General features: G+C 45.6%; 1 protein-coding gene across 1 annotated transcript in view; it reads right to left on the bottom strand.

Annotated features, from left to right (window-relative positions):
- The window catches only part of SEMA3E (semaphorin 3E), a 612,412-nt gene that overhangs the window by 228,475 nt on the left and 356,721 nt on the right, over nucleotides 1-27,216 (bottom strand). Inside the window, exon 5 of the mRNA XM_085652902.1 lies at nucleotides 22,416-22,509. Within this exon, the coding sequence (XP_085509028.1) occupies nucleotides 22,416-22,509 (94 nt within the window). The remainder of the gene's footprint in view (nucleotides 1-22,415; nucleotides 22,510-27,216) is intronic.

The following is a 27,216-nucleotide window of genomic DNA, read 5'->3' on the forward strand; positions in this document are numbered from 1 at the left end:
CTGCAGTTCTTCAGCCCTGCAGCCTACAGGTCCTCAGCTCTGCAGCCTGAAAGTCCTCAGCTGTGCGGCCTGCAGGTCATTGGCTCTACAGCCTGCATTCTTCAGCTTCATAGCATGCAGGTCCTCAGTTCTGCAGTCTGAGGTCCTCAGCTCCCCAGCATGCAGGTCTCACGCTCTGCAGCCTGAGGTCCTCAGCTCCGCAGCCTGCAGGTCATCGGCTCTACAGCCTGCAGTCTTCATCTCTGCAGCCTGAGGTCCTCAGCTCCGCAGCCTGCAGAACCTCAGCTCTGCAGCCTGCAGGTACTCAGCTCCACAGCCTTCAGGTCCTCAGCTCCACAGCCTCCAGCTCCTCAGCGCCACAGCCTTCAGGTCCTCAGCTCCACAGCCTCCAGCTCCTCAGCTCCGCAGCCTGAACCCCCTTAGTTCCACAGCCTGCAAGCCCTCAGCTCTACAGCCTGTAGGTCCTCAGCTCTGCAGCCTGCAGGTCCTCAGCTCTGTAGCCTGCAGGTCCTCAGCTCTTCAGCCTGCAGCCCCTCAGCTCCGCACCCTGCAGGTCTTCAGCCCTGCAGCCTGCAGGTCCGCAGCTCCGCAGCCTGCAAGTCCTCAGCTGTGCAGCCTGCAGGTCATTGGCTCTGCACCCTGCATTCTTCACCTCCATAGCATGCAGGTCCTCAGTTCCGCAGAGTGCAGGTCCTCTGCTCCGCAGCGTGCAGGTCCTCAGCTCTGCAGCCTGAAGGTCGTCAGCTCTGCAGCCTGCAGGTCGTCAGCTCTGCAGCCTGGAGGTCATTGGCTCTACAGTCTGCAGTCTTCATCTCCATAGCATGCAGGTCCCCAGCTCCGCAGCCTGAAGTCCTCAGCTCCGCAGCCTGATGGTCCTCAGCTCCGCAGCCTGCAAGCCTTCAGCTCTGCAGCCTGGAGGTCATTGGCTCTGCAGCCTGGAGGCCATTGGCTCTACAGCCTGCAGTCTTCAGCTCCATAGCATGGAGGTCCTCAGCTCCGCAGCATGTGGGTCCTCAGCTCCGAAGCCTGCAGGTCCTCAGCTCTGCCACCTGCAGGTCATTGGCTCTACAGCCTGCAGTCTTCAGCTCCATAGCATGCAGGTCCTCAGCTCCGCTGCCTGCAGGTCCTCGGCTCAACAGCCTGCAGGTCTTCAGCTCTGCAGCCTGCAGGTTCTCAGCTCTGCTGCCTGCAGGTCCTCCTCTGCAGCCTGCAGCTCCTCACCTCCGCAGCCTGCAGGTCCCCCGCTCTGCAGACTGAGGTCCTCAGCTCTGCAGCCTGCAGGTCATCGGCTCTACAACCTGCAGTCTTCAGCTCCGCAGCCTGAGGTCTTCGGCTCCGCAGCCTGCAGAACCTAGGCTCTGCAGCCTGCAGGCACTCAGCTCCACAGCCTACAGGTCCTCAGCTCCACAGCCTCCAGCCCCTCAGCTCTGCAGCCTGAAGTCCCTTAGCTCCACAGCCTGCAAGCCCTCAGCTCTGCAGCCTGTAGGTCCTCAGCTCTGCAGCCTGAAGGCCCTTAGCTCCACAGCCTGCAAGCCCTCAGCTCTGCAGCCTGTAGGTCCTCAGCTCTGCAACCTGAAGGTCCTCAGCTCTGCAGCCTGAAGGTCCTCAGCTCTGCAGCCTGAAGGTCCTCAGCTCTGCAGCCTGCAACCCCTCAGCTCCGCAACCTGCAGGTCTTCAGCCGTGCAGCCTTCAGGCCCTCAGCTCCGCAGCCTGCAAGTCCTCAGCTGTGCAGCCTGCAGGTCATTAGCTCTATTTTCTGTAAATTCACATTATCTTTCTCAGTCATGTGAGAATGAAGTCTGACATTCTCAGTAAAACATGTACATCCAACAAGGTCAGAGACTGTCAGTTGATTCCTTTGTGTTCTACTGCAGCTTCCCAGAGTGTTCTAAAGAACAACTAGAGCGCTAACAGTCCTACTTATGACAAACGTATGGCACACCTGAAGCCATCTTGGTTGGAATAAAGTGGTAATTCTTAAAACATTTAATTTAAAAAGGAACAAAATGAGGGGGTTCATTTTGCCATAGAAAGTATGATTAGTGCTGCAGAAAGAAAAATTAGGGCACATTTTGACTGACTTCTCAAATCCTCTTCTATTTCATTAAAAAAACTCTGATATGCAGACTGAAACATGCACTTTTAATACCAGCAGCAGACTTCCGTGGTGAGCAGTTGCTTTACTACAGTGATCTAATGAGCAACTAGAGTGCTAACATTCAGAATTTATGGCAAATGTGTGACATATCTGAATACCTTCTTGATGGAATCAAAGTAAAAAACTGAAAGTATTTCCTACTGAGGAGACTGTAGTAAATGAGGAAATTAGGAAACATCATAAAAAATAAGTCTCCCAAAATGGCCACCAGAGACAAAAGAGCCCAAATGTAGCCCAAATATCACCCAGATGTAGCCCAAGTATAGCCCAATGACAGAATGTCCCAGAGTGTTCTAACGAACAACTAGAGCGCTAACAGTCTTACTTATGACAAACGTATGGCACACCTGAAGCCATCTTGAATGGAATAAAGTGGTAACACTTAAAACATTTAATTTACAAAGGAACACAATAAGGGGATTCATTTTGCAATAGAAATAATGATTAGTGCTACAGAAAGAAAAATTAGGGCACATTTTGACTTCTCAAATCCTCTTCTATGTCATAAAAAAATTCTGACATGCAGACTGAAACATGCACTTTGAATACCAGCAGCAGACTTCCCTGGTAAGCAGTAGCTTTACTACAGTGATCTAATGAGCAACTAGAGTGCTAACATTCAGAATTTATGGCAAATGTGTGACACATCTGAATGCCTTCTTGATGGAACCAAGTAAAAAACTGAAAGTATTTCCTACTGAGGAGACTGCAGTAAATGAGGAAATTAGGAAACTTCATAACAAATAAATCTCCCAAGATGGCCACCAGAGACAAAAGAGCCCAAATGTAGCCCAAATATCACCCAGATGTAGCCCAAGTATAGCCCAATGACAGAATGTCCCAGAGTGTTCTAACGAACAACTAGAGCGCTAACAGTCTTACTTATGACAAAAGTATGGTACAACTGAAGCCATCTTGATTGGAATAAAGTGGTAACACTTAAAACATTTAATTTACAAAGGAACAAAATGAGGGGGTTCATTTTGCCATAGAAATTATGATTAGTTCTGCAGAAAGAAAAATTAGGGCACATTTTGACTTTTCAAATCCTCTTCTATTTCATAAACAAATTCTGACATGCAGACTGAAACATGCACTTTGAATACCAGCAGCAGACTTCCCTGGTGAGCAGTAGTTTTACTAAAGTGATCTAATGAGCAACTAGAGTGCTAACATTCAGAATTTATGGCAAATGTGTGACACATCTGAATGCCTTCTTGATGGAACCAAAATAAAAAACTGAAAGTATTCCCACTGAGGAGACTGCAGTAAATGAGGAAATTAGGAAACTTCATAACAAATAAATCTCCCAAGATGGCCACCAGAGACAAAAGAGCCCAAATGTAGCCCAAATATCACCCAGATGTAGCCCAAGTATAGCCTAATGACAGAATGTCCCAGAGTGTTCTTAAGAACAACTAGAGCGCTTACTGTCTTACTTATGACAAAAGTATGGCACACCTGAAGCCATCTTGATTGGAATAAACTGGTAACACTTAAAACATTTCATTTAAAAAGGAACACAATGAGGGGGTTCATTTTGCCATAGAAATTATGATTAGTGCTGAAGAAAGAAAAATTAGGGCACATTTTGAGTGACTTCTCAAATCCTCTTCTATTTCATTAAAAAATTCTGATATGCAGACTGAAACATGCACTTTTAATACCAGCAGCAGACTTCCGTGGTGAGCAGTAGCTTTACTACAGTGATCGAATGAGCAACTAGAGTGCTAACATTCAGAATGTATGGCAAATGTGTGACATATCTGAATACCTTCTTGATGGAATCAAAGTAAAAAACTGAAAGCATTTCCTACTGAGGAGACTGCAGTAAATGAGGAAATTAGGAAACTTCATAACAAATAAATCTCCCAAGATGGCCACCAGACACAAAAGAGCCTAAATGCAGCACAAATATCACCCAGATGTAGCTCACATGTAGTCCAATGACAGAAGTGTGCAAAACACTTATTTTTTGTGTATGTGCAGTTTTATATAGTGCTGACTTGTCAGGTATTGGAATGCTTTACATGAGCATTGGTTACATCACACAAGATCAAATTCATTTTGGTTGTAGACATGGGGAGATTAAGTGATTTGACCACAATCACAGAATGTTGAGCTGAAGCAGAAACTCCAACCTGCTTCCCCAGATGCAAAGTCTGCAGCTCTGGAACTAACACCACATCCTCTCGCCAAGGTGCAACATTTAATCAAGTGGTCAACTGGATAAAAAAACAAAAAGATTACAAATAATTTAAAAGTTCTTTGACGCTATTTTAAAACTCAGAAAATATGTCCTCATTTTAGTTTTTTAGAGCACTAACCATAATTTTGATGCAAATAAGACCCTCTCATATATGTAATTTCTAAAGGAAATACTCTAGGTATTACAGTTTTGATTACATCAAGATGACGTCAGGCGTTCCACACTTTTGTAATAAATATAGAATGTTAGCAATCTAGTTGTTCATTGGGATACTGTTGAGAGGCAGAGACCAGGGGAACTGACTCTGAAAATTGAAGGCAGGTAGGAGAGTGCAGAGGCAACAATTTGACCACACTGGGCAGGCAGGAAGGGCAGTGGCAGCACAACAGACTATGGAGGGCAGTGGAAAGGGGGGCAGGGGCAACAAGCCAACAATACAGGACTGGCAAGAGAGGCTATGGCAATATAATAGACCATTGTGGGCAGAAGGAAGAGGCAGTGGTAGTACAACCATACATGCAAACAGACCCGTTTCAGCCAGGAAATGTCCAATGTTTTTAAGCTCAAATGGGCGTTATTTGATCTGTCTCCTGTCTACAATCTCCTCTTTTTCAATGTAACTCAAAGGGGAAAATCAATACCCCAGTTTTTTTTCAAAATCTCCCTCTTACCAAGTTCAAAATGTTTGCAAGTATGGTACATTGAATCATGATAGGCAGGAGGAATTGGGGTAGGAACATGGACTCGGATAACAGAGGACAGGAGGGACATGGAGAGGTGCACCAAACTGACCCTACAAGGCAGGCATCATGGTTTGCAGCAGCACAATACACCACACAGCGCATGTGGGACGGGAGTGCAGCACAACAATCCATAGAAAGCAATAGGGAGGGGACAGGACCATGCACATGGACAACAGAGAACAGATGGGAAAGAGGCAATGGTAGCTAGCTGACCATAATGGACAGACAGGAGAGAAAGCTGCAGCATAACAGACCATAAAGGGCAGGAGGGACGGATCAGAGGCATTACAATGGAACAGACAAGCCAGGAGGGAGGGAATAGGGGGTCTGCACATAGAAACAGAGGGCTGGGGGCAAGGTGGCAGGGCAGGAGCAGCAAGATGACCATGGAGGTCAGGCAGGATGGGCACTAGAAACAAGACACACCATGGAGAGCAACAATGAGACTATGGTGGCATACACACAGACCATGGAGGGAAGGGGGGAGGGGGTCAGGGGCAGCTAGCTGACCACACAGGGAAGGTGGGAGGGGCCATGGCAGCACAGAAGACCATGCATGGCAAGCGGGAGGGTTAGTAGCAGCACAATGGCTATGATGGGCAAGAAGGAGGGTGCAGGGGCATGCACAAAGGACCATGGAGGATAGAAGGGAGGGTCAGGACCTGGGCACTGACAAGAGAGTTCAGGGGAAGGGGCCTCACAACAGACCGCGCGGGGCAGGCAGGAGGAGCAGTTGCAGCACAACAGATCAGGGAGGGCAGAAGGGTGTGGCAGTAAAATGGACCATGGAGGACAGGAGGAAGGGGATAGGGGCATGGCATGTGGACAGGCAGGGTGGAGGTGGCAGGTACAGGTTACAGTCATCTGACAATGCTAGGCAGGTGGGAGGGGAGTGGCAGCTCAACAGAACACTCAGAGTAGATAGGAGTGGCAGGCCCATGGAACATAGTGGGCAAAAAGGATGGAGCAGGGGCATGCACAAAGACATCGGAGGGCAGGGGGAAGGAGAATAGGGGCAGCAAGCTAAGCAAAGAGGCTAAGCAGGAGGTCAATGATGGGCCATAGAATTGGGCAATGGAGGGCAGGAGGAGTGGACTGGTACATCATGCTAAATAGAGGGCAGTGGCAGCACATCAGACCATGCATGGCAGGAGGGAAGAGGCTAGTCCATGGATTCAGACAACAGAGGATGAGGAGGAGGTGGATGGGGCAGCAAGCTAACTGTTCAGAGAAGGTGGGTATTAGGAACTTTATTGTTTTTAAAATGTGTGTCTGTGCGAACTACTTAAAATATGAACAAGTATGCAGCATAATCTCACTTTTATTCAGGAAGAAGAGGACGTTTGTGACTGTGACTCCGGGCTCACTTGGCAGAAACACCCTCTGACCCTCCACCCCCATCGCAAAATGTAATGCCCGTGAAAAGGGTAGGTGGACGCAGTGTTATATTGTCCTGAGAACACGATTGAAAATGAAAACTAGATGTAGTATATGGTATAAACTATGCACCAAAAAGTGTGATATAAGATGAACCGGGCGTGAAATATAATATGCAATACATTGTGCGCAATGACAGATTCATTGGAGAGCGCGAGATAGCACAGGCACTAGCGCGTGCTATGCGATATGCGCCTTGGAGTGTAATATGCACAGGGCAGTGTTGTGTAACATAACTAGTCTCTAAAGTTGTAATATAAAATATGTGCTGGGGAGTGTAACGTTGCATATGCACTGTGACAAAGATATGGATCCCAGATTGTAATATGTATGGCATAGCGCTGTGCGTTATAACATACACATCGAGGAAGGCACGTTAGATGGGGCAATATAACCCGTGCGAAGGCAAGTGTGGCATGACATATTCACGGGGTGGTGTTACAGTGCACATGGGCTAGAGAGTGTCATAGCATACACACTAGCTGGTGGAATACAACACAGAGGTGTGAGGCAATCGGCGGGCACTGGTGGGTGTAACACAGCATTGGGCTCAGCCAGGAGCACGCTGTGACTCTCAAGTGAGGTTCGTCTTCTTTCCAGAGAGTAAAATAAAAAGTATTACACATCCGGCGGTGGATGTGTTTTTTATTAACCGTGAGGTGTGTTTCTTGCATAGTTTGGTCGAATTTTTGTCGAATTCCCTTTGAATGGCTTGGTATGCGTTTATAATAAATGTGCCCGTCAATAGCTACCCATGTGTGTATAAATAAACGACAAGGGTGTCTACTTGGAGAGTACCCACCGGCGGGGGCGCCGGGATTAGGCACGGAAGGGCGTCAGACACGTCAGAGCTTCACTAGCGGTGTAAATACATTCCATGTGGATTCGTTCTATGCATAGTCGCCTTTTAATGAATATCACACAAATCGTCATGGTGATAGGTACATACGGTTTGTCCAGTATGTCCTAGGTGTTTCTATAAATATATATATTTTTAAAATAATAAAAAACAAAGGCCGGCCCCGGGGGATGGGGTCCCCGGAGCCATACGTGGCCTGAGGAGGGGGGCAACGCAGCCCCCTCCTAAAGAATTTAAATTAAAAAAAGGCCATGACCCGGCGGTTGGGGTCCCCGGGGCCGATTAAGGCCTTGGGAGGGCCAAATGCATTTTTTTCAACAACGAAAATTAGGGTGCAGGCCCTGGGGGATGGGGTCCCCAGGGCCAGTAAATTAGAAAAAGAAGGGGGGCCACACAGCCCTCCTTCTTAAAAAAATAAAATAAATAAAAGACCAGCATCGCGCTGGATGCCACGCCCCCTCCTTGCAGCACTCTGCAAACGCGCCCCCTGGCCAGTTGTAAGTTGGGGAATTAATTCCTCTTCAATACTGAGGGTCCCTGAGGGCTAACTAGCCCAAGAGGTATCTCCAGTGTGCGCCAGGGAGCTGCGTTGCAGACAGGTGTTCTGAGGCCACGCCCCTTTTTACACCTCTATGCAACGCAGCTCTGTGGCGCTTACTGGAGGTACCTAGTGGGCTAGTTTGACCCTAGGGACCCTTAGGATTCAAGGGGACTTAATCTCTCAACTTAGAACGACCACAGGGCGCGTTAACATAGTGGTGAAGGGAGGGGACGGGGCCTGAGGTGACGTGTGCAAACACGCCCTGTGGCGTGTTTTAAGTTGGGGAAATAATTCCCTTTCAATCCTGAGGGACCCTGGGGGCCAACTAGCCCACCAGGTGCTTCCAGTAAGTGCCACTGCTCTGCGTTGCAGAGAGGTGGTGCAGGCCGTGCCTCTTTTTACACCTCTCTGCAATGGCGCTTACTGGACGTACCTAGTGGGCTATTTTGCCCCTAGGGATCCTCAGGATTCAAGGGGACTTAATCTCCCAACTTGTCAAGTCAAGTCAATAACACTTTATTCGGTTACAAAAATAACCATAAAAGTACATAAATACATGTTAAGAATGTTAAAAACTTAGAGTTATATTAGCGATGCAGTAAATCAGCCAAATTAAAAAGACACTATTTCATTTCTTTTTACATCATAATCGTTTTCCTACATTTAAAAATATTTTTTTAAAAGGCTGTAACAGAGGCTATCACAAATTCTGTCTCTAACTGTTGAAGGGCCATAAAAGCTGGGCGGCTTTGCCTTATACCAAATAATTTTAGAACAGGGGCAATCCATAGTTTCCTCTGTATTGAATAAAATTTACAGAAGAATAACACATTCTTTTGACCAATCATTTTCATCAGGGAAACTTATTGATCTGTGCAAAATACCCAGATGAAATCGCATCAGTAAAAATTTATCATAATCACATGTTATCCAGTCTAGGTACGGTTGCAATCTATAAGTTGTTAATACGAGGCTATGTGCCTGTACCGTTGTTTTATTCATTTCCACACATAACCTCTGTTCACTTAAAAAATTTAGACATTCTTTTTTTAAATCTTTCCTTGATATCCTATGCATAGAAAAAGGTTCATCATAAACATCTTGGTGGCCCAGGTTATAAAAGAACGATTTAACATAAAGCAACCACCTGACTTGTTTCACTCCATCTAGACCCATACAATCAGTGAGAATCACGCGATTGAATTTCATTTCTTCTATTGTCCAAATCCTGTGCCACAGCAGGACCGGTTGGATCTTTATAATGTCTTCCAGATATGACAACCCTAGTTCTGCATGGCATATGAAAGAGGAAGTACTATTTGGAACCATTAATAAGAACCTCAAAAAAATGTTTTCAGCTACCTGGATGGAGTTAACATCCACGTGCCCCCATATACCTGCTCCATACAAGGCTACAGTGGCGCATTTCGCTTTATATATATTTAATAGTTCCACCGTCGGACGTCTCCCCATTTTCCTACTAAAATTAGATAGGGCAGTCAGTGTTCTTATAAACAATAGTCTTCTTATTTTAACTGCATCCGCCCATGATCCCGTACGTTCAAATAAAATTCCGAGATAGGAAAAAGTCTTGGTACTTTCGATCCGCTTTTTATCAATATAGATTGTCCTAGGCTTTATACATCCAGGGCCACAATTCATTATGAATGTTTTAGATACATTAATAGCCAAACCGCTCTCTGTCATAAAATTTACAAAGCTATTTACAACCCTTTGAAGTCCCTGTGAAGTGCGAGCCATAAGAACGGCATCATCTGCATATAGTAATGCTGGGATAACTCGTTTACCAGCTTCTGGTAAGTCCCTGCATTCCTTAACTAAAACCGTATCTAAACTATTTATGTACAGTGTAAAAAGAAATGGTGCAAGGACATAGCCTTATCTCACTCCGCGCCTTACTTTAAAGTGTCTAGTGCATTCCCCCCCAACCCCAAAACGGACCCGCGCCTTTGCCCCTTGGTATAGCTGCCTTAAGTAAGAAATCCAACCCATTTCAACACCCATCTCCTCTAAAATAAGCCATAATTTATTATGAATGACACAGTCAAACGCCGATGATAAATCGACGAATGCCATGTATAAAGGTCCTTTTTTGGCTTTAGTATACTTAATCATTAAGATATTAAGGTTAAGACCCTGCTCAATTGTGCCTAGCTTCTTACGGAAGCCGTATTGCAGGTCACTTATTACTGCGTGTTCCTCCGCCCAATCTTGTAATCTGTTCAGTAATACTCGACCCACAATTTTCACGGTGGAATCCAACCAAGATATTGGCCGGTAGCAAGCCGGATCTGCCCTATCACCTTTTTAAAAAATGGGTACCAAAATGGATTCATACCATGTAGATATAAAATCTGCGGAACCACAGGCATTAAAAACTTGTGTCAGCAGCGGAGCCCATAGTTCCATATTAAATTTAAAAATATCAACCGGAACACCATCCGGGCCTGCAGCCTTTCCCCCCAGACTTTTAACAATGGCCAGATTTACCTCACTGAGGTCAAAATGCAATTGTGCCCCATAAACCTCTGGAGGTTTTACTTGGCTGACCTCATTTTCAGGAATAGTTTGGGATCCTAAATGAGGATCATTGTATAAGGCAGAGAAATGCTCTACCCACGCCTGCTCCGTTATTGCCACCTCCTTAGTAGCTGTATCTCTTGCAATCAAAAAAGGTGCATTCACGGCCTTCCAAAAGGTGCCAGAGTCTACTAACTGAGGCTTCACGTAAAGCGAACCATACCTCGACTTTTAATACTTTTCTTCTTTCTTTTAAGGCGCATTTGTACTCTTTACGGGCTTGTCTAATCCTATCCATATTTTTAACTTCCATATGCATGGCATTTTTAAGATTCCCATAAGCCCTTGTACAATTGGAATCAAACCACCCTTCTTTCTTCTGATCGCCATTCCTGTTATTAATTCTCCCGGTGAGAACCTCCTTAATATGGTCAGTAATAGCAGTAAATCCATTAATGATTTCATTGCTTGTGGAGTTCTCATCCAGACAGGCCATAATCCCATCATTACATTTCATTATGACCTTATTTGTCACATCATTAGGATCTATTTTATCCCATTTTAGGGCATATCCATTTTGCGTGGAAAGAAAAATATCTCCCAATATGGGGCTGGGGCTTTTAGCTCTCGTTTCCTCTTTCCTGAATAACAGAATGCCCACACTCTGGGGAAAATGATCGCTTATAGCGATCTTGTGAGTATGAAAATTAGTAATTCTTGAGCAGTGCCTGTTAGAGATCAAAATAAAGTCTATTGTGGTAAAAATTCCTCGACCGTTAAAAGTTGGACCAAAAGTAACAGGGGTAGGACATAGGATATTAGCAAAACCTAAATCAAGTTGGGACACTATATCGTTTAAGATTTTTCCATATCTTGTATGGGGGAAATGGGGGAGGGTCATTTCTGTATCATATGCCATGCCACAATTCCCTGTTTCTGAGTGGTGACATAACCCAGTATTAAAATCTCCTCCCCAGACTGCCAGTAAATCCCTATTTTCGGATTCATGTAACTTTTGGATATGGGAGTATATAGCTTTAATAATCCTCTCTATTTGGTCATGAGGAGCGTTATTATAATAATTCACTAGAATTACTACGCGCATTTTATCCACATGTAACCTGATGATATGATTGAAAGAATCCTCTGCTACCATGTAGATATTACCAAAATGTAACAGGTTCGAAACATAGGTACATAGACCCCCTTTTGCTCTTCCATGCAATGAGGGTATTGCCGGTGTATGTAAGGTTTTGTAGCCATTTATGTGTATGGGTTCCACAACCCAGGTTTCCTGTAAACTGATGAGTTCAAACTTCTGCACAAAGTTATTCCATGCCATATTCGTCACCTTTGATTTTAATCCAGCTACATTCCAAAACAAAAAGTTACAGTTACCCATACTGACATTATTTTCATTATTGACTAAGCTGTCCCCACCATTGGTTATCAAATGTCTATCCTCCTGCATAGGGCGTAATAGTGGGGCAGCCTCGCCTATAGAAATAGTTGGAATTGACATTTTTGCACGGGCAACTGGGGAGACCATTTCATTCGGAGTATATGTTGGAATTGAGTCCGATAGATCCCATTGCCCCATGTAGTCATTTGAGCCAGGTATCTCCCTTCCCTCAGTAATATTCTTCACCATATAGATCCTAGGTTTATTATTCCTGCTATTTGTATCAAGAGCTGCGTTTCCTATGCTTATCTCATTCTCACTGTGCCTGAAATTAGGTCTATTTATATTAATACTAGGTCCCTTCAGTCAGTCAATTTCTTCCAAATATGCTAATGCATTAAAGCGATTAAATGTTGATACTCCAGCCCTTAAATTCTGTGTTACCAGTGGAACTTCCCTGTTTTGATTATTATAACCATAGTGGCTAGGTTTATAGAAAAATCCTAGTGGGACAATGTTGATATATTGTGCTGAAATCAAACTACTTCAAGCCCTGTTTAGAATCACATCAATTAATTGTGGTGTTTTAAAATTTAATATGACACAATCACCGGCTGAATCCTTAGTCCCTTTACCCACCCAACTCACCCTTCTCGCCATTTTGAACTCTCTAAAGAGTCTATGAGTTAGCCCTGTCTTGTCCCCCAACCAGGATAATGATTTATTTCTCAAGCTCTCACAGGTTTCGATCATTCCCTGTTGCAATCTGGGGACATTGGTTAATACTATTGTGTACGGGGTTGACGCTGGTGGTAGGTCTATACGTGTGATCCGGTTCTCACACAATGAGTCAGCCAAGGTTCTCCTTTTTTCCACCTCCATGGGCCCCTCCTCTTGGTTAGTTATTGTCCTACACTGGGCAATTAAGTTATGATGAATCCTAGTAGCATTTTCACAGACAATCGGATATTCGCGCAAGGTGACATTATTTGACAAAGTGAGAGGGTTAGTATTTGTTCTACTGGTGTTCTGGGGATCTTTAACTTCAGGTGGAGACTCACATTTAATATAACATTTTGACAATACTTTTTCCATTTCCCCCACCCTTCCAATTAAGTTATTTAAGGATTCCCTTAAAAAGCTATCTAGGGCATCCAATTTATTTTTCAGGTCTAGTACTTCGTTCTGCATTTGGTCACCATAACTAACAGTCACCTTTTCTCCCCCTTTTTGTTTATTCACTAAGGAAGCCTTGCCCTTTTTTGCTGCCCTGTTTTAAACATACATTTGCCATGCTCTTTATACCAGTATCCTTACTTTGTTTAGGTGCAAAATCGGGATTTCTAGGGCACTTTGAGGGTGGTTGAGGATCGCTATCAGGGTCACCATCAATGGTATGATCAGAAATATTCACTACACAGCCGTTGTTTTTATCTGTCCAAATAGGTCCACCGATGGATCGATTGTCCCTTTGTCAATAGCCGGTGGAGCAAGACCCTCATCGATACCTTTTTTATCTGGTTTCATTGCTTCCTCCACCGTTAAGATTTGTTTTTCTATTGCACCCATGGCACCAGTCAGATAATTCAGTAAAGACAAACAAGGCCTCCCCCCTCTTTACTCTATTTTTTCTTGTGTACAGTAGTAGATGTTTTCCTCTTCCCCATGATGACTCAGCTTTGTGTTCCTTTTAATGTATCTGTGGACCAATATAATTTAGTGTAAATCAGTATATGCCCCTTACTTACAGATTATTGAAGTCAAACATGTAACATAAAATTTCACGAACAATGCTAAACAATGTCTCTCAAAACGAACGTGATTCAGTTAATTAAGTCCTAAGTCATGAAGCAAAGAAGTCGGACTTCTGGGGGATCAAGGTATAATAATGTCCTTACACTTTCATGAGTCACAGACAGGGACACAGTACCTTAGAGCATGCAGATCGTAGAGCACAGCCAAGGGCCGTGGCCCTGCTCGGCCTCCTCCGGTCGATGACGGGCAAGGACGGGCCCGCCCTTGGCCCGGGCTGGGCCCGGGCGCGGCCCGCGCGCTTCCCGTGCTGCGGGGCTGTGGCGGTGCTTAAATGCGTCCCAGGCGCTGCCAGATGACGTCTGCGGCAGGCGTCTGTGGCAAAGGCTGCTGGTAGTTGTGGTTTGCCCGGTGGCCGTTCCCTTCACGGCGGCGCTATCGAAGGTAGACAAGCTGCAAATAAATGTATTCCCCAAACGCTGGCCGTTTCCCTCACGGCGGGCTCACAAAAAGTTAGAGGTTCACAAGATTGTGTGGCGCGTCCCAACTTAAAAAACGGCCACAGGGCATGTTTACAGAGTGGGGAAGGAAGAGGACGGGGCCTGAGGTGACGTGTGCAAACACGCCCTATGGCGCGTTTTAAGTTGGGGAAATAATTCCCCTTCAATCCTGAGGGCCCCTGGGGGCTAACTAGCCCACCAGGTGCTTCCAGTAAGCGCCACTGAGCTGCGTTGCAGAGAGGTGGTCTAGGCCGTGCCACTTTTTACACCTCTCTGCAACGCAGCTCTGTGGCACATACTGGAGGTACCTAGTGGGCTAGTTGGACCCTAGGAACCCTCAGGATTCAAATTAACTTAATCTCCCAACTAAAAACGGCCACAGGGCGTGTTTACACAGTGGTGAAGGGAGGGGACGGGGCCTGAGTTAACGTGTGCAAACAAGCCCTGTGGCGCATTTTAAGTTGGGGAAATAATTCCCCTTCAATCCTGAGTGCCCCTGGGGGCTAACTAGCCCACCAGGTGCTTCCAGTAAGCATACACAAAAATGGAGCCAAGGGGGTCAAAAAGGCAGGTGGCCCACCACTCATGACCATATACAAAAAAGGACCTGCCTCGTACTAATCCTTGTTTTAAGCACAGTGTCCACACTCAACACTTTATACTCAACGTACTGGCTTCTGCACAAACTGTTGCTCTTTAGCCATCTTTGCGGCCCTGATTGCCATTCGCTAAGGAGTTCTAGTGTCACTGGCTATGTAAATGCCTGAAACTAGGTATATTTAGAAAAGTGTTTCCCCTGAAAAGCTATTATATCCCCACCACTATGTGTGAGAAGAAAAGAGGAAGAAAAAGCAAGTTCAAATTCAAATTCAACAGAACCATCGAGTATAGTCTCTGTTCCAATACCTCAAAAGGAAGAAGTGCAAAAAAGTGAGGCGGACGGCAGTACCTCACGGACGTAACCCCAACGAGGTTTATGCAGACAGGTACTCGCCCGCCACCTCACGTTCTCATCATAGGCGACTGCCGTCCCAAATGAAGATAAAGAATTAATCAAAAGTAGTTGTGTCTATTCTAATACCTAATGTGAAGTGGAACTAAAAATCTAAACTGTGTCTATGTTCCAACAACAAAAAAGTGGGTGTCGACCCTAAGAAAAAGGAAAGTGAGTCTGATCAGGACCCAAGACACTCCCAATTAAAACCGGGCTAGACCACACTAGCTAAATCAGACTTTTATTTAGTGCTGTGTGGCTGTCCACTAAAACCAACATGTTTCGTTGCCTGTATGGATTGGCGGCAACTTCTTCAGGGCTAGGGTCGACTAGCCTCTCTGCTTTAATAGCTCTGACCAGTATAGTATCTGTCAGGACCTGTGGGAAACATAAAATACAAACACACACATTCAATACAGCACCCCAGTTACCTTTCAAGGGTAACACACATTCAATCAGGCACTTTAGCAGTTTGCATTGATTAACTCCCATGGACACAGTGCCTGTATCGTCTGTATCAATCATATTTACCGTTGGGGTTGCTCATTTACAGCATACCTCAACCCTCAGAGTAGGAGCGTCTGTGCTACCTCGGGTACTTCTGAGCTGCTTGCCCGCAAACCGCGGATTCGTATATCTAAAATGCATAGGAACAAAGAGTTATCTTATTGCATACCAGTATTGAACACCTTACACACATATGTTAGTAACTATGTGTAGGACCGCTATCATGTAATAACCAGGATCCTGTGATTTCCCCATATAGCTAACACACATGTATCATTTAATGCCTAGGGTCGACACCCACTTTTTTGTTGTTGGAACATAGACACAGTTTAGATTTTTAGTTCCACTTCACATTAGGTATTAGAATAGACACAACTACTTTTGATTAATTCTTTATCTGCATTTGGGACGGCAGTCGCCTATGATGAGAACGTGAGGTAGCGGGCGAGTACCTGTCTGCATAAACCTCGTTGGGGTTACGTCCGTGAGGTACTGCCGTCCGCCTCACTTTTTTGCACTTCTTCCTTTTGAGGTATTGGAACAGAGACTATGGTTCTGTTGAATTTGAATTTGAACTTGCTTTTTCTTCCTCTTTTCTTCTCACACATAGTGGTGGGGATATAATAGCTTTTCAGGGGAAACACTTTTCTAAATATACCTAGTTTCAGGCATTTACATAGCCAGTGACACTAGAACTCCTTAGCGAATGGCAATCAGGGCCGCAAAGACGGCTAAAGAGCAACAGTTTGTGCAGAAGCCAGTACGTTGAGTATAAAGTGTTGAGTGTGTACACTGTGCTTAAAACAAGGATTAGTACGAGGCTTCCAGTAAGCGCCACTGACCTGCGTTACAGAGAGGTGGTCCAGGATGTGCCACTTTTTACACCTCTCTGCAACCCAGCTCTGTGGCGCATGCTGGAGGTACCTAGTGGGCTAGTTGGACCCTAGGGACCCTCAGGATTCAAATGAACTTAATCTCCCAACTAAAAACGGCCACAGGGCGTGTTTACACAGTGGTGAAGGGAGGGGACGGGCCTTAGTTAACGTGTGCAAACAAGCCCTGTGGCGCATTTTAAGTTGGGGAAATAATTCCCCTTCAATCCTGAGGGACCCTGGGGGCCAACTAGCCCACCAGGTGCTTCCAGTAAGCACCACTCCGCTGCGTTGCAGAGAGGTGGTGTAGGCCGTGCCCCTTTTTACATCTCTCTGCAACGCAGCTCTGTGGCGCTTACTGGAGGTACCTAGTGGTCTAGTTGGACCCTAGGGACCCTCAGGATTCAAGGGGACTTAATCTCCCAACTTAAAACGGCCACAGGGCATGTTTACATAGTGGGGAAGTGAGGGGACGGGGCCTGAGGTGACGTGTGCAAACACGCCCTGTGGCGCGTTTTAAGAGGTAGTTTTAATCCCCTGCCCTATTATATACCAGGGGCTTACAGAGGAGGTCATGCTGATCACAGGGGGACCCCAACGCATAGTGTTCCCTAGTGTATGTAGGTGTTTTCACGGTATTCTAAGTGTCTTTTAACATAGCACTGGCTCTAGGACCGGTTAGTCAGACTCAGTTACCACCAGTATCCGTCTGAAAAAGTTGAAGGTACAGGATGATTTTGCAACAAGGCTTCTTTCTGCTCTTCTGTTTGTTCTTTCTGCACGTTATCCTTCTTCCTGCACTTTTCTCCGTCTTTGAGGACTTCTGTTGCTTCTTTCTGCATTTCTTTTTTTTCTTGCTGTGCGTTTTTTCTTCTTTCTTCACATGTCCTATCTCTGTAGGCATAGTTAGAAATTAGCATTTAAAAAACCTTTGAAATTCAATGAAAAAACCATAGGTTTCAGGCACGTTATAGTTAGGAATTAGCATTTAAAAAACCTTCGAAATTCACTGAAAAAAACATAGGTTTCAGGGGTGTTATAGTTAGCTGGACTTTTCACTCGTACAAAACCATTGAAATTCCCCCGTTATAGTTAGTTCAGCTAACTATACCTCGCGCGCCCGCAATGCACTGCTGATGACGTCACATATTACATCACTCATGACATGGTCTGTGACATCACTCATGACATCACTGATGACATCTCAAATGACATCACTAATGACATCACTGATGACATCATCCTTGTGATAGAGTGGCAGACCTCCTCTTCCCCTAATATAACCTTTGATACACACATTCAAAAATAGAAACTACAATGTTCAAAACAATGGACATACCAATACCAGTTACAACAACCTATTCAGTAATTCTAAGATCCACATACACATCCACTCATTCACCAACAGTCCTCTACAGTCACTCATACATGTACTCACTCATCATATGTACTCACACACCTATACATCCTGTTACACAACGCCACTCATCCATAGAGTTACTCACACACATAGTCACTCATGCTAATAAAGAATCCAACATCCATTTACTTGCATACAGTTATACACACACCACCACACTTACTTCTACGGAAACTTACACATACTTAGTCTTTTAAACAATCACTTATAGAAACACATACTTATTCTTACAGGAACTCTTTCAATCTCTCACTCTAACATATACTCACTTATAAACACCAATAGTCACATATACTAGTTTAAAACATATGTAGTTACTCATAAAGACACTATTGAGACAGTCTATCACTCACTAACACACCCATGCACACACTCATCCACCCATACAGTCCTGCACACATGCTGTCTTCAACACATACAAACAGTGAGTCACTCATTCATGCACCTATGCACTACGTAATACCCCCACCGAACCATACAGACACTCAGACACTCATACTGATACTCAAAAAAACAACTACCCTATATAGACACTCATGTAGCTACTCACCAACCCATGCAGCCACTTATACACAAAGTGAGAGACTGATACAGATATTTACACATTTAAACATTACTCACTAAGCCATGTATTCACTAAGATACACTTAATCAGTCAGTTATACAATCAATTTTTCAAAAACAAATCATCCATTTAGACAGCAAAGATGCAGGTACGTAGGGTTTATTTAAATCTCAATATCCAAATGACGCATTTTGGCCGCCAAACATGCGGCCTTGATCACATAGTGCTTGGTTTAAAGTGGTGCTATATATATAGGTGACACTGGCAGTGTTTCTTCTATGTTAATTGCAATGAATAGGCTTTTTACTACATGAGACAACCATTTACTGTAGCGTTGCTTTACTGTAATTTGTGACATCACTGAAAAACAAATTTATTGAGTTTAAAGTTGACGTGGTAAACAGACTCCATTTCACGGTCAGAATAAAACAGGCTACGAAAAAGAAGTGAGTAATCGCACACTAGCATCCGTCACTATTGTGTGTTCAACAAACGCCCAGACACAGCAAGTAGCTAAACGCATAGTGAACAACATGCATATCTCTTTCCCAATATATAAAGAAAGCTATTCCCAAATAAAAGGTCATGTGTGCCCTTATAATGATAGGGAGCTGATCGGTTTGGTAAAAACTGCGACATCTACGTGCCCGGCGTGAGGTATAAACTGTACCTTCTGAACGATAGTGTGGAGCCTGACGATAAGGTACCGCAAGGTGAGCATCACACAAAATTATGCTCAATAGCACTAAGGGATCTTACAGAAGCGCCTATTAAGTTTGCAAATTACCGCATGAATGCGTGATAGAGAGCCACTAGGAATATTAAAAAATGGAAAAAGTGAGCGTGAGGGGTGTGTGCTGTGCTATATACATAGATCCAAGGAGGCGTGCGTGCTTAGTGTGCATAGATAGTACTAACGGTGAGTGATGTTTTAAAATGCCTCCTCAAATTGGTGAATATAAAGAAAAACATGGTATAGTTGCATGTGCGGAATGGATAAACATAGCAAATGCTAAAGGTTGGCCCAAGCACGGCCACAAATTTCTAGAGATACTAATGTGTGGAAAACAACAGACCTACGGAGGTGTGTATTGGTAGTTCTAGGGGTTATATAGCACTGCGAACACATTCCTAGAAGAAGCTGACACCGTGATAGTCCTCGGGTACTGAGAAGGTCCTGGTAAGAGAAATGTAAAGCTCACACTCCTGGAGTCCTCTAGTGCTGAAAAGGCACAGGATGAAGCCTGCACTGATGGAGTTCTCTACCACAGAGGAATCTCTTATTCACATTTCAAGTTCATGTCCAGGTTTGAGAACTATGTTGCTGTACCTGTCTGGCTGCTTCCTCTAACTCACATGTTCAAGCTGGAGAAGCTGAGTGGAAGTGTCTTCCTGCAGAGAACCTTAGTGCTGTTGGACACTGGTTATGTTTGAAGAGGTCTGCCTCCTTTTCGTGACTAGCCTTGGTCAGAACTCTCCACCTGGTGTAGCTGTCATAATGGTGGTACATGGAGCCTGGGAGCCCAATATGTGCCAGTCTGATGTGTAAATCATAGACAGTGTCGGCCAGGTCTTGTTCACACTGCAGTGTTTGAAGGAGAGACTACATCCTCACACAAACACTTCTATTTGCAGGATTCGGGCAGGACAATAATTTATGAACGATGAGAAACTGGGCTGCTATCAGGAATGGTGAACATACGAGGAATAACTAAACACCAACTATCATGCGAGGGATATGCTTTCCAAAATAGAATTACAATAGGTATGCATGTGGACAGACGCACATAACAAAGTGGCAGGAGAGCACCTTCAGGTGAACCATGTCAATCATCCAACCATTTCTATTGTGTTGGCTTTGCTTCTCTACATGTTCAATACAACATCATAGATTGCAATAGACCATACACTGTAATCTGGTGCCAGTTCCTTCATGAAGCCACACACAGAGGCTCTCAGAACAAGACCTATGTGGGAAGGCAGATATTTATGTGGCCGTGTAGTTCTTCCCTTCTACCCAAAAGTTCAAATGGTAGTTTAGTCTCTGTTCTTTCACACTTTACTTTCCTCCTGCTCTGAGTGCACAAGTTCTGGAGTTGCACTTGTTAAGGAAAGGCCAACGCCTTCAAGTCCAAGTGTACTTTTATCCAGGACACCTCAACCACAGCTTCCCCTTAACTCCAGGCCCATCTTAACTGTCACCCACCATCACTCCATGGATGAGATCATGACATAGTGCTAATCAATTACATAACACACTGCTGCACCAGTGGCTCCTTTTGTCATGAACATCGCATGATTAGGTGGTGATTTAGCATAGAGGAGAGATAGGTGAACTAACGAATGAATTTCCTACAGTCGACCAAAACATGGGAGTTTCTTACCACTTCATTTTTGTATGGTCATCTAATTCTTACTTATAAGCACTTAACATGACACATTTTATTATTAAACGTTTAAAAGAGCATGCAGTTTGCTGTTACTTTGCGAGTGTTCAATGGATATATTAGGTTGATGAGAGTGGTAGCAGCATGGGCATTGTCTGGCAATGCAGTAAGTACCATTGTGCAGTAAACCAAAAGTAAATGAGAAAAACCGGTTTCGGATTCTAAACTAATTGTGGATAGTGTGATACCTATCTCACAGGAACTGATCCTATTGCATCTAAATGCTGGCAGTACCCTCCGGATTGGCATTCCCTATATACACCTCTTATACCCATGTAAAAAGGCTCTTCCCTGTAACTACACACCTCATGAAAGGGAAGCAATAATTCGATCACATAATCCCAATCTCTGCCCCTCTGCTTTGGCTGCTACATCTATAAAACGCTGATGGCAAAGTCACCGCCACACTTGGCAGAGAAGTTGCGGTCTTCAGCAGGCAGCACAAAAGCTGATGCCAGTCCCTCACCAGACTGCACCTGGAAACTGAAAGGAAGAAAACACAGAGGCAAACATTTTCAGTCTATGTCCCTGGACTGTGGAAAAACGTACCCCTCAAAGCAGACTTGAGCAATCCCCTTTGCAAGTCACTAAACTTTGCAAGACCCACAACTTGAGGACGAACTTGTAGCAGAACTCTAAAATACAACTCTGAAGCTGAGTTTGCATTACAGCCCATGAACATGGAACCCAGGGCTGTGCGGCTAGCTTCTTCTCCGATTCTACTGTACGCTTACTACCCCATGCTCCAAACAAAAAAAAACCTGTTTAGTTGATATAAATCCCTATAGATGGTACAACACTGCTTCTCTCCGATCTAAACTTTACGCCATCAAATTAAATAAGCAAAAACAAAGAACTCTTATTTTTCATTTCTAATTTTCTAATTATGCGTGCAATGTGGTGAAAAACGCCCTTCCTGATATACCACAAAATATGGAAAGCGCAGTAATAGGACACTGACCCCAGATGCGATCGCGGCCTATTGTAAGGTAATGAAAACGTTTACTCTTTCCACATTAATTAAATTCTGGACATTGGATTGCAAAGATACTGCCCAGCGTCTGCGAGCCAGAACACTGCGCGTCTGCCTGCCCTTCAGACAAGAATGCAGACCCAGGCCCGTCTCTCCTCAACACTTCACTTGAGTTCTCATTTGAAGTTAAATGCCACACAATCGACTCACTATTGCCCAGAAGACCTAGATAAGTAGATTGTAATCTGTAACCGCACACGACAGCCGCTATCTCTGTAAAAGGCTTCATGTAAGGTAGCACATACTCAAATGCACCGAGCTCATTTGCTCGGATTAATCTTGAATGAAATACAATTCCAGGGCTGTCAGCTTCCATCTGAAATAAGGCTGAACGGTTAAGAGCTGGAGAGAGTGAGGAAATGTGCTCAGAAACTGAGGAGCTCGCGGGGCAGTACAACAGCGCACGCCAAACTCTCAAATAAAAAACATATTTACCAATAAAAGTCGAGCTGAACGGGGAACTCCGGTCAAAGGGACACCTTCCTCGCCCCCTCTCAATCCGCTGAGGCTCCAGCTGGAATACTTTATCCTTTAAACAAGAACAAAAAATGGATTAATAACGGTATTTAACAACAACAAAAAACACTACACATTTCTTACACATTACATGTATCTGGCTGATTGCTTTTGTATTTTGGTTGTGTTGTCCGTCAAACTGAGTTTTGTGCACTATGTGAGGCATTCCTCAGAAATGATGCCAAATATAATAGCATTAAATCTGGAGTGAATAACTTCAGTGAGTGGTTCCACGAAGTGTCTTCCTCCTCAGCAGTGCAACCCGAGCAGACAGGCCCAGTGGCGTAGCTAGAGCTTGTGGCGCCCGGGGCTATCCCTCAGATTGCCGCCGCCTCCCAGGGGGGACCATGAACTTCAAAGAGGTCCGAGAGACACGTAGTATCGCCGCTAATAGTTACCTTGATCATGCAAGTTACATGCACATACATGACACGGTCCAAGGCTACACAGTTGAATACACCGGTGACTGGCAGTACAAAAGAGAACACACAGACTGCATGATCTATCTGGGGACTCAGAAAAAACGCATGTGACATTCATCAGAGAGCTGCGTGAACAATTACCTGGTAATCCCCTCAACACAATGCAAACATGCACATACATGACACTGTTCATTTAACCTTCATCTACAGCTGACATTAAATGACCATACATCATGGTCCCCCCCCCATTAAAGCAGTGGGGACCTGCACAAATGTGATGTGCTCTGTGGACCCAAAACCAACTTAACAGTGTCGAAGCCTGTGATTCTTTATCTTTCAAAAACAGCAAATTAATTATTCACAGGGAATGACTCACTGTGTGCCCTCAAAACTAAACGCAGCACAAAGGGGTCAGTCAGCTCCACCTTGCCAACACAGACCGGATACAAAGCCGACTCTGGTGGCCCAAATGCAACAACCAGGGGTCGCTCCCTGTCATTACTTCCAAGCAGCAGCAACCAACTCCCTGGGAATGAAAAGACATGTGCTCTTGGTACCCAAAACCAGGTTGTAATAGTGCATCTCTCCTTCACAGCAGCCTCAGCACACACATGGTGCACAGCCTGCCTGGGGGCCCAAAGATAAAATACAGGGAGGGGCGACACATTATGATCACAATCCTTAAACACAGTTGTGGGGGCCATGGGAACTTGTTCAACTCTATCCAAGACCCGGGACAAACTGTTCCGGCGCTGCAGCACTCCTTAAATATTCAGAAGAAACAAGAAAAATAGGACCAGTAAAACTCACTCTTTTCCAAATCTCTTTCTAAATATTATCACTTTCCATGTAATGTTCCTTTGACGGGAAGAGGAGGTTTCTGAGGTGGGAGTATCAGGCAAGTGATACTACTCAGGCTCCATCTGTTCGAGCCTTCATGGAGGATCCCTCTTCATTACTACCCCCACCTGACCCCGGACTCTGCAACGCACTCCCTTACAGGCTCCCTCTGTGCGAGCCTTCAGGGAGAATCCCTCTTCATTACTACCTCCACCTGACCCCGGACTCGGGAACGCTCTTCCTTACAGGCGTGATTATCCACTCCTCTCTCCAGTGCACCTTATCTCACAGCTGACCTTGGGCCCCAGCCCCATATCAGGCACCATCGGGCTCCACTTTGCTTTTTCCCGGTAAAAACATTAGTAAAATCACCTTCAAACTTAAAACATTGAATATAGCAGTAAATATAATTAGCATGCACTTTAAAGTATGTTCCACAGTAGCCCTTATGACCCAACTGCTAATTAAATAAACAAAAACAGAAAGGCCATGACAGGGCCAGCTTTAGCGCTGATGCGAAAGTCTTTTTTGACGCCACACTAATAACCTCTTTCTCCGTAAATACCTTTACTACCACCTTCCAACAGTGCCCCTCATCCCTCCATGGCCCCCCTAGTGACCTCCTCCTCAGATTCCCTCACTGCCTCACGCCACAAGTGCCCCTCATCTCCCCATAGCCCCTCCCCCTCATGACCTCCTCCTTGGACTCCCTCACTGCCACCATCCACCAGTGCCCCTTATCTCTCTATAGTCTTTCCCCCTCATGACCTCCTCCTCAGACTCCCTCACTACCACCCTCCACCAGTGCTCCTCATCTCACCCTAGCTCCCCCTCCACACCATGACCTCTTCCTCGGATTCCCTCACTGTCACCCAGGGCACAAGTCCTAAAAAAAGAAGTGGGGGGACGCTGACGTCACAACAGCAAGTGATGTCACGAAAGGTGGCTTGCACCATCAGACTCATTGCCTCCCCTGGCTCACCCCTTAGATGCCATTGCATCAGAGAAGCCAGCGCATGAGCAGCGTTCTGAATGAGCTCCGATCTCGCCCCAGAGAGGCCAAAGAGTAAATGTGTGGCTTCATTTGCTCCAGTAATCGAGCTCCCGTTAAAATAAGTGAGGGGACGCCGTCCACCCGCCTGGTACCCCGACTCGAGCCCTGCAGTCACCCTCCACCAGTGCCCCTCATCGCTCTATGGCCCCCCTAGTGACCTTCTCCTCAGATTCCCTCACTGCCTCACGCCACAAGTGCCCCTCATCTCCCCATAGCCCCTCCCCCTCATGACCTCCTCCTTGAGACTCCCTCACTGCCACCATCCACCAGTGCCCCTTATCTCTCTGTAGCCTCTCCCCCTCATGACCTCCTCCTCAGACTCCCTCACTACCACCCTCCACCAGTGCTCCTCCTCTCACCCTAGCTCCTCCTCCACACCATGACCTCTTCCTCGGATTCCCTCACTGTCACCCAGGGCACAAGTCCTAAAAAAAGAAGTGGGGGGACGCTGACGTCACAACAGCAAGTGATGTCACGAAAGGTGGCTTGCACCAACAGACTCATTGCCTCCCCTCGCTCACCCCTTAGATGCCATTGCATCAGAGAAGCCAGCGCGTGAGCAGCGTTCTGAATGAGCTCTGATCTCGCCCCAGAGAGGCCAAAGAGTAAATGTGTGGCTCCATTTTCTCCAGTAATCGAGCTCCCGTTAAAATAAGTGAGGGGTCGCCATCCACCCGCCTGGTACCCCGACTCGAGCCCTGCAGTCACCCTCCACCAGTGCCCCTCATCGCTCCACAGCCCCTCCAACTACCTCCTCCTCAGATTCCCTCACTGCCACCCTCCACCAGTGCCCCTCATCGCTCCGTAGCCCCTCTCTCATATGCATTTGTTGTTTAGCGCTACTCATATCAGTGTAGTGTGTCAGCACTTTACACCACGAACACATTATACAGAGACAATGAATCATACAAGTATGTGAATCAGTCTACAGGGAATGTCACATAAGCCAATGAGGATTACAAGGTGTAGGAATCACATGTCATCCATACTGGTGGGCAGTATATTTTGAGAGGGTTTGGTCTGGGGAAACACAACCTTAGGATTTAAAAGAGTATTCCATGGGGGTCAGCTTTACTGATAAAAATGTATCTCTGCCCAAACATACTCATTTTAGCAACATTAGAATGATGAAAGACTGAGGAAGTTCTAACTATATCACAAAACAAATCTATACCATTCATGTTTGTATGCAGCTCTTTGGTGACAGTTCATTGGTCACTGTCCTATGTTAGGATTGTAACTTCTGAACTGCAAGTAATACAAGGATCTCTGTGGCAAAGTCAGCAACCCACTGAGCTTCCACACAAAAAACAGTTCATCTGCATTTAAAAATTACTAACAGACAAATAATTGCTCTCCAGCGGATCATTAATCACCAGCGTTATTGGGGCATCTTTTATTGTCTTATTGTTGTCCTGCATCGGCCATGATAATGATAAAAACTATTTAAATAAAGCGCACACGAAGTACGTGTCCTGCTGGACCTGCGCATTGTTTTTAAAAGAAAAGAAACACATTCTCTTACCTACTACTGCACTAAAACGAATTATCCACGGAGTCGGACGCAGCAGAGCAGACTGCCCCAGGCCACAAGGTCCTCACGAGAGTGCGTAGTGGTGAAGCGCGTGACGCGTCACCGCTACGATCTCATCGCGGGGGCCGATCAAAAATGTAGCCCAGGGCCGTCATTGGTAGCGCTGGCGCGTGCTCTCCAAGATTGACGGCCCTGGAGCAGGCTGGGATGGGACCAGTATACGTGGGCGGCGCCGCGCGGGCAGATTAACGGTCATCAATCATCATGGTGGCAATTGCAGCAGCAGGCGCTGATGCACTGGCGCACTCAGCACTACAACCAAGTAGGTCAGTGCACACAGTGCGCAGCGCGCTGCATGTACTCAAACTGGGCCGCCCGGCCGCGCTCGCCGTTGCGGCCGCGGCGGACTTTATAATTTATTTGGTGACACTGTGTCTCTAAATAAATTATAAAGGCCGCCACAGCCGCCCTAAATAGAGTGCCGCCTGGGGCGGTCCGCCCCCACCGCCCCCCCCTAGCTACACGCCTGGACAGGCCCGGCGAGCATCCCGCAGCTCTGAGATTCTCCAGTTGAATGCAATAAGCAACTTGTGGTCTTTCCAATTGGTTCTACCTGCTGGTCTGCCACACCGATGAAGGCATGAGTGAGGGGCTGTAACTGCGTCATCATGAGGCAAATCGTACAATAAGGCATCCCCTGTCTTCTGCCTCATATTCTTTTGGGGTTCAGGAAACACATGCGGACAGAACCATGAGGTTTGAAAATGTGTTAACGTGAGAAAGAATTACTTAGCTTATTCTTTCTCTATCGCCTTTTTTGGGAAAGACTGTTCACTGACACCTATGACAGCATTTGTCTACCACTCTGGT

Source organism: Triturus cristatus, chromosome 4_1 (assembly GCF_964204655.1).
Source record: "Triturus cristatus chromosome 4_1, aTriCri1.1, whole genome shotgun sequence".
In the NCBI taxonomy this organism is placed as follows: domain Eukaryota; kingdom Metazoa; phylum Chordata; class Amphibia; order Caudata; family Salamandridae; genus Triturus; species Triturus cristatus.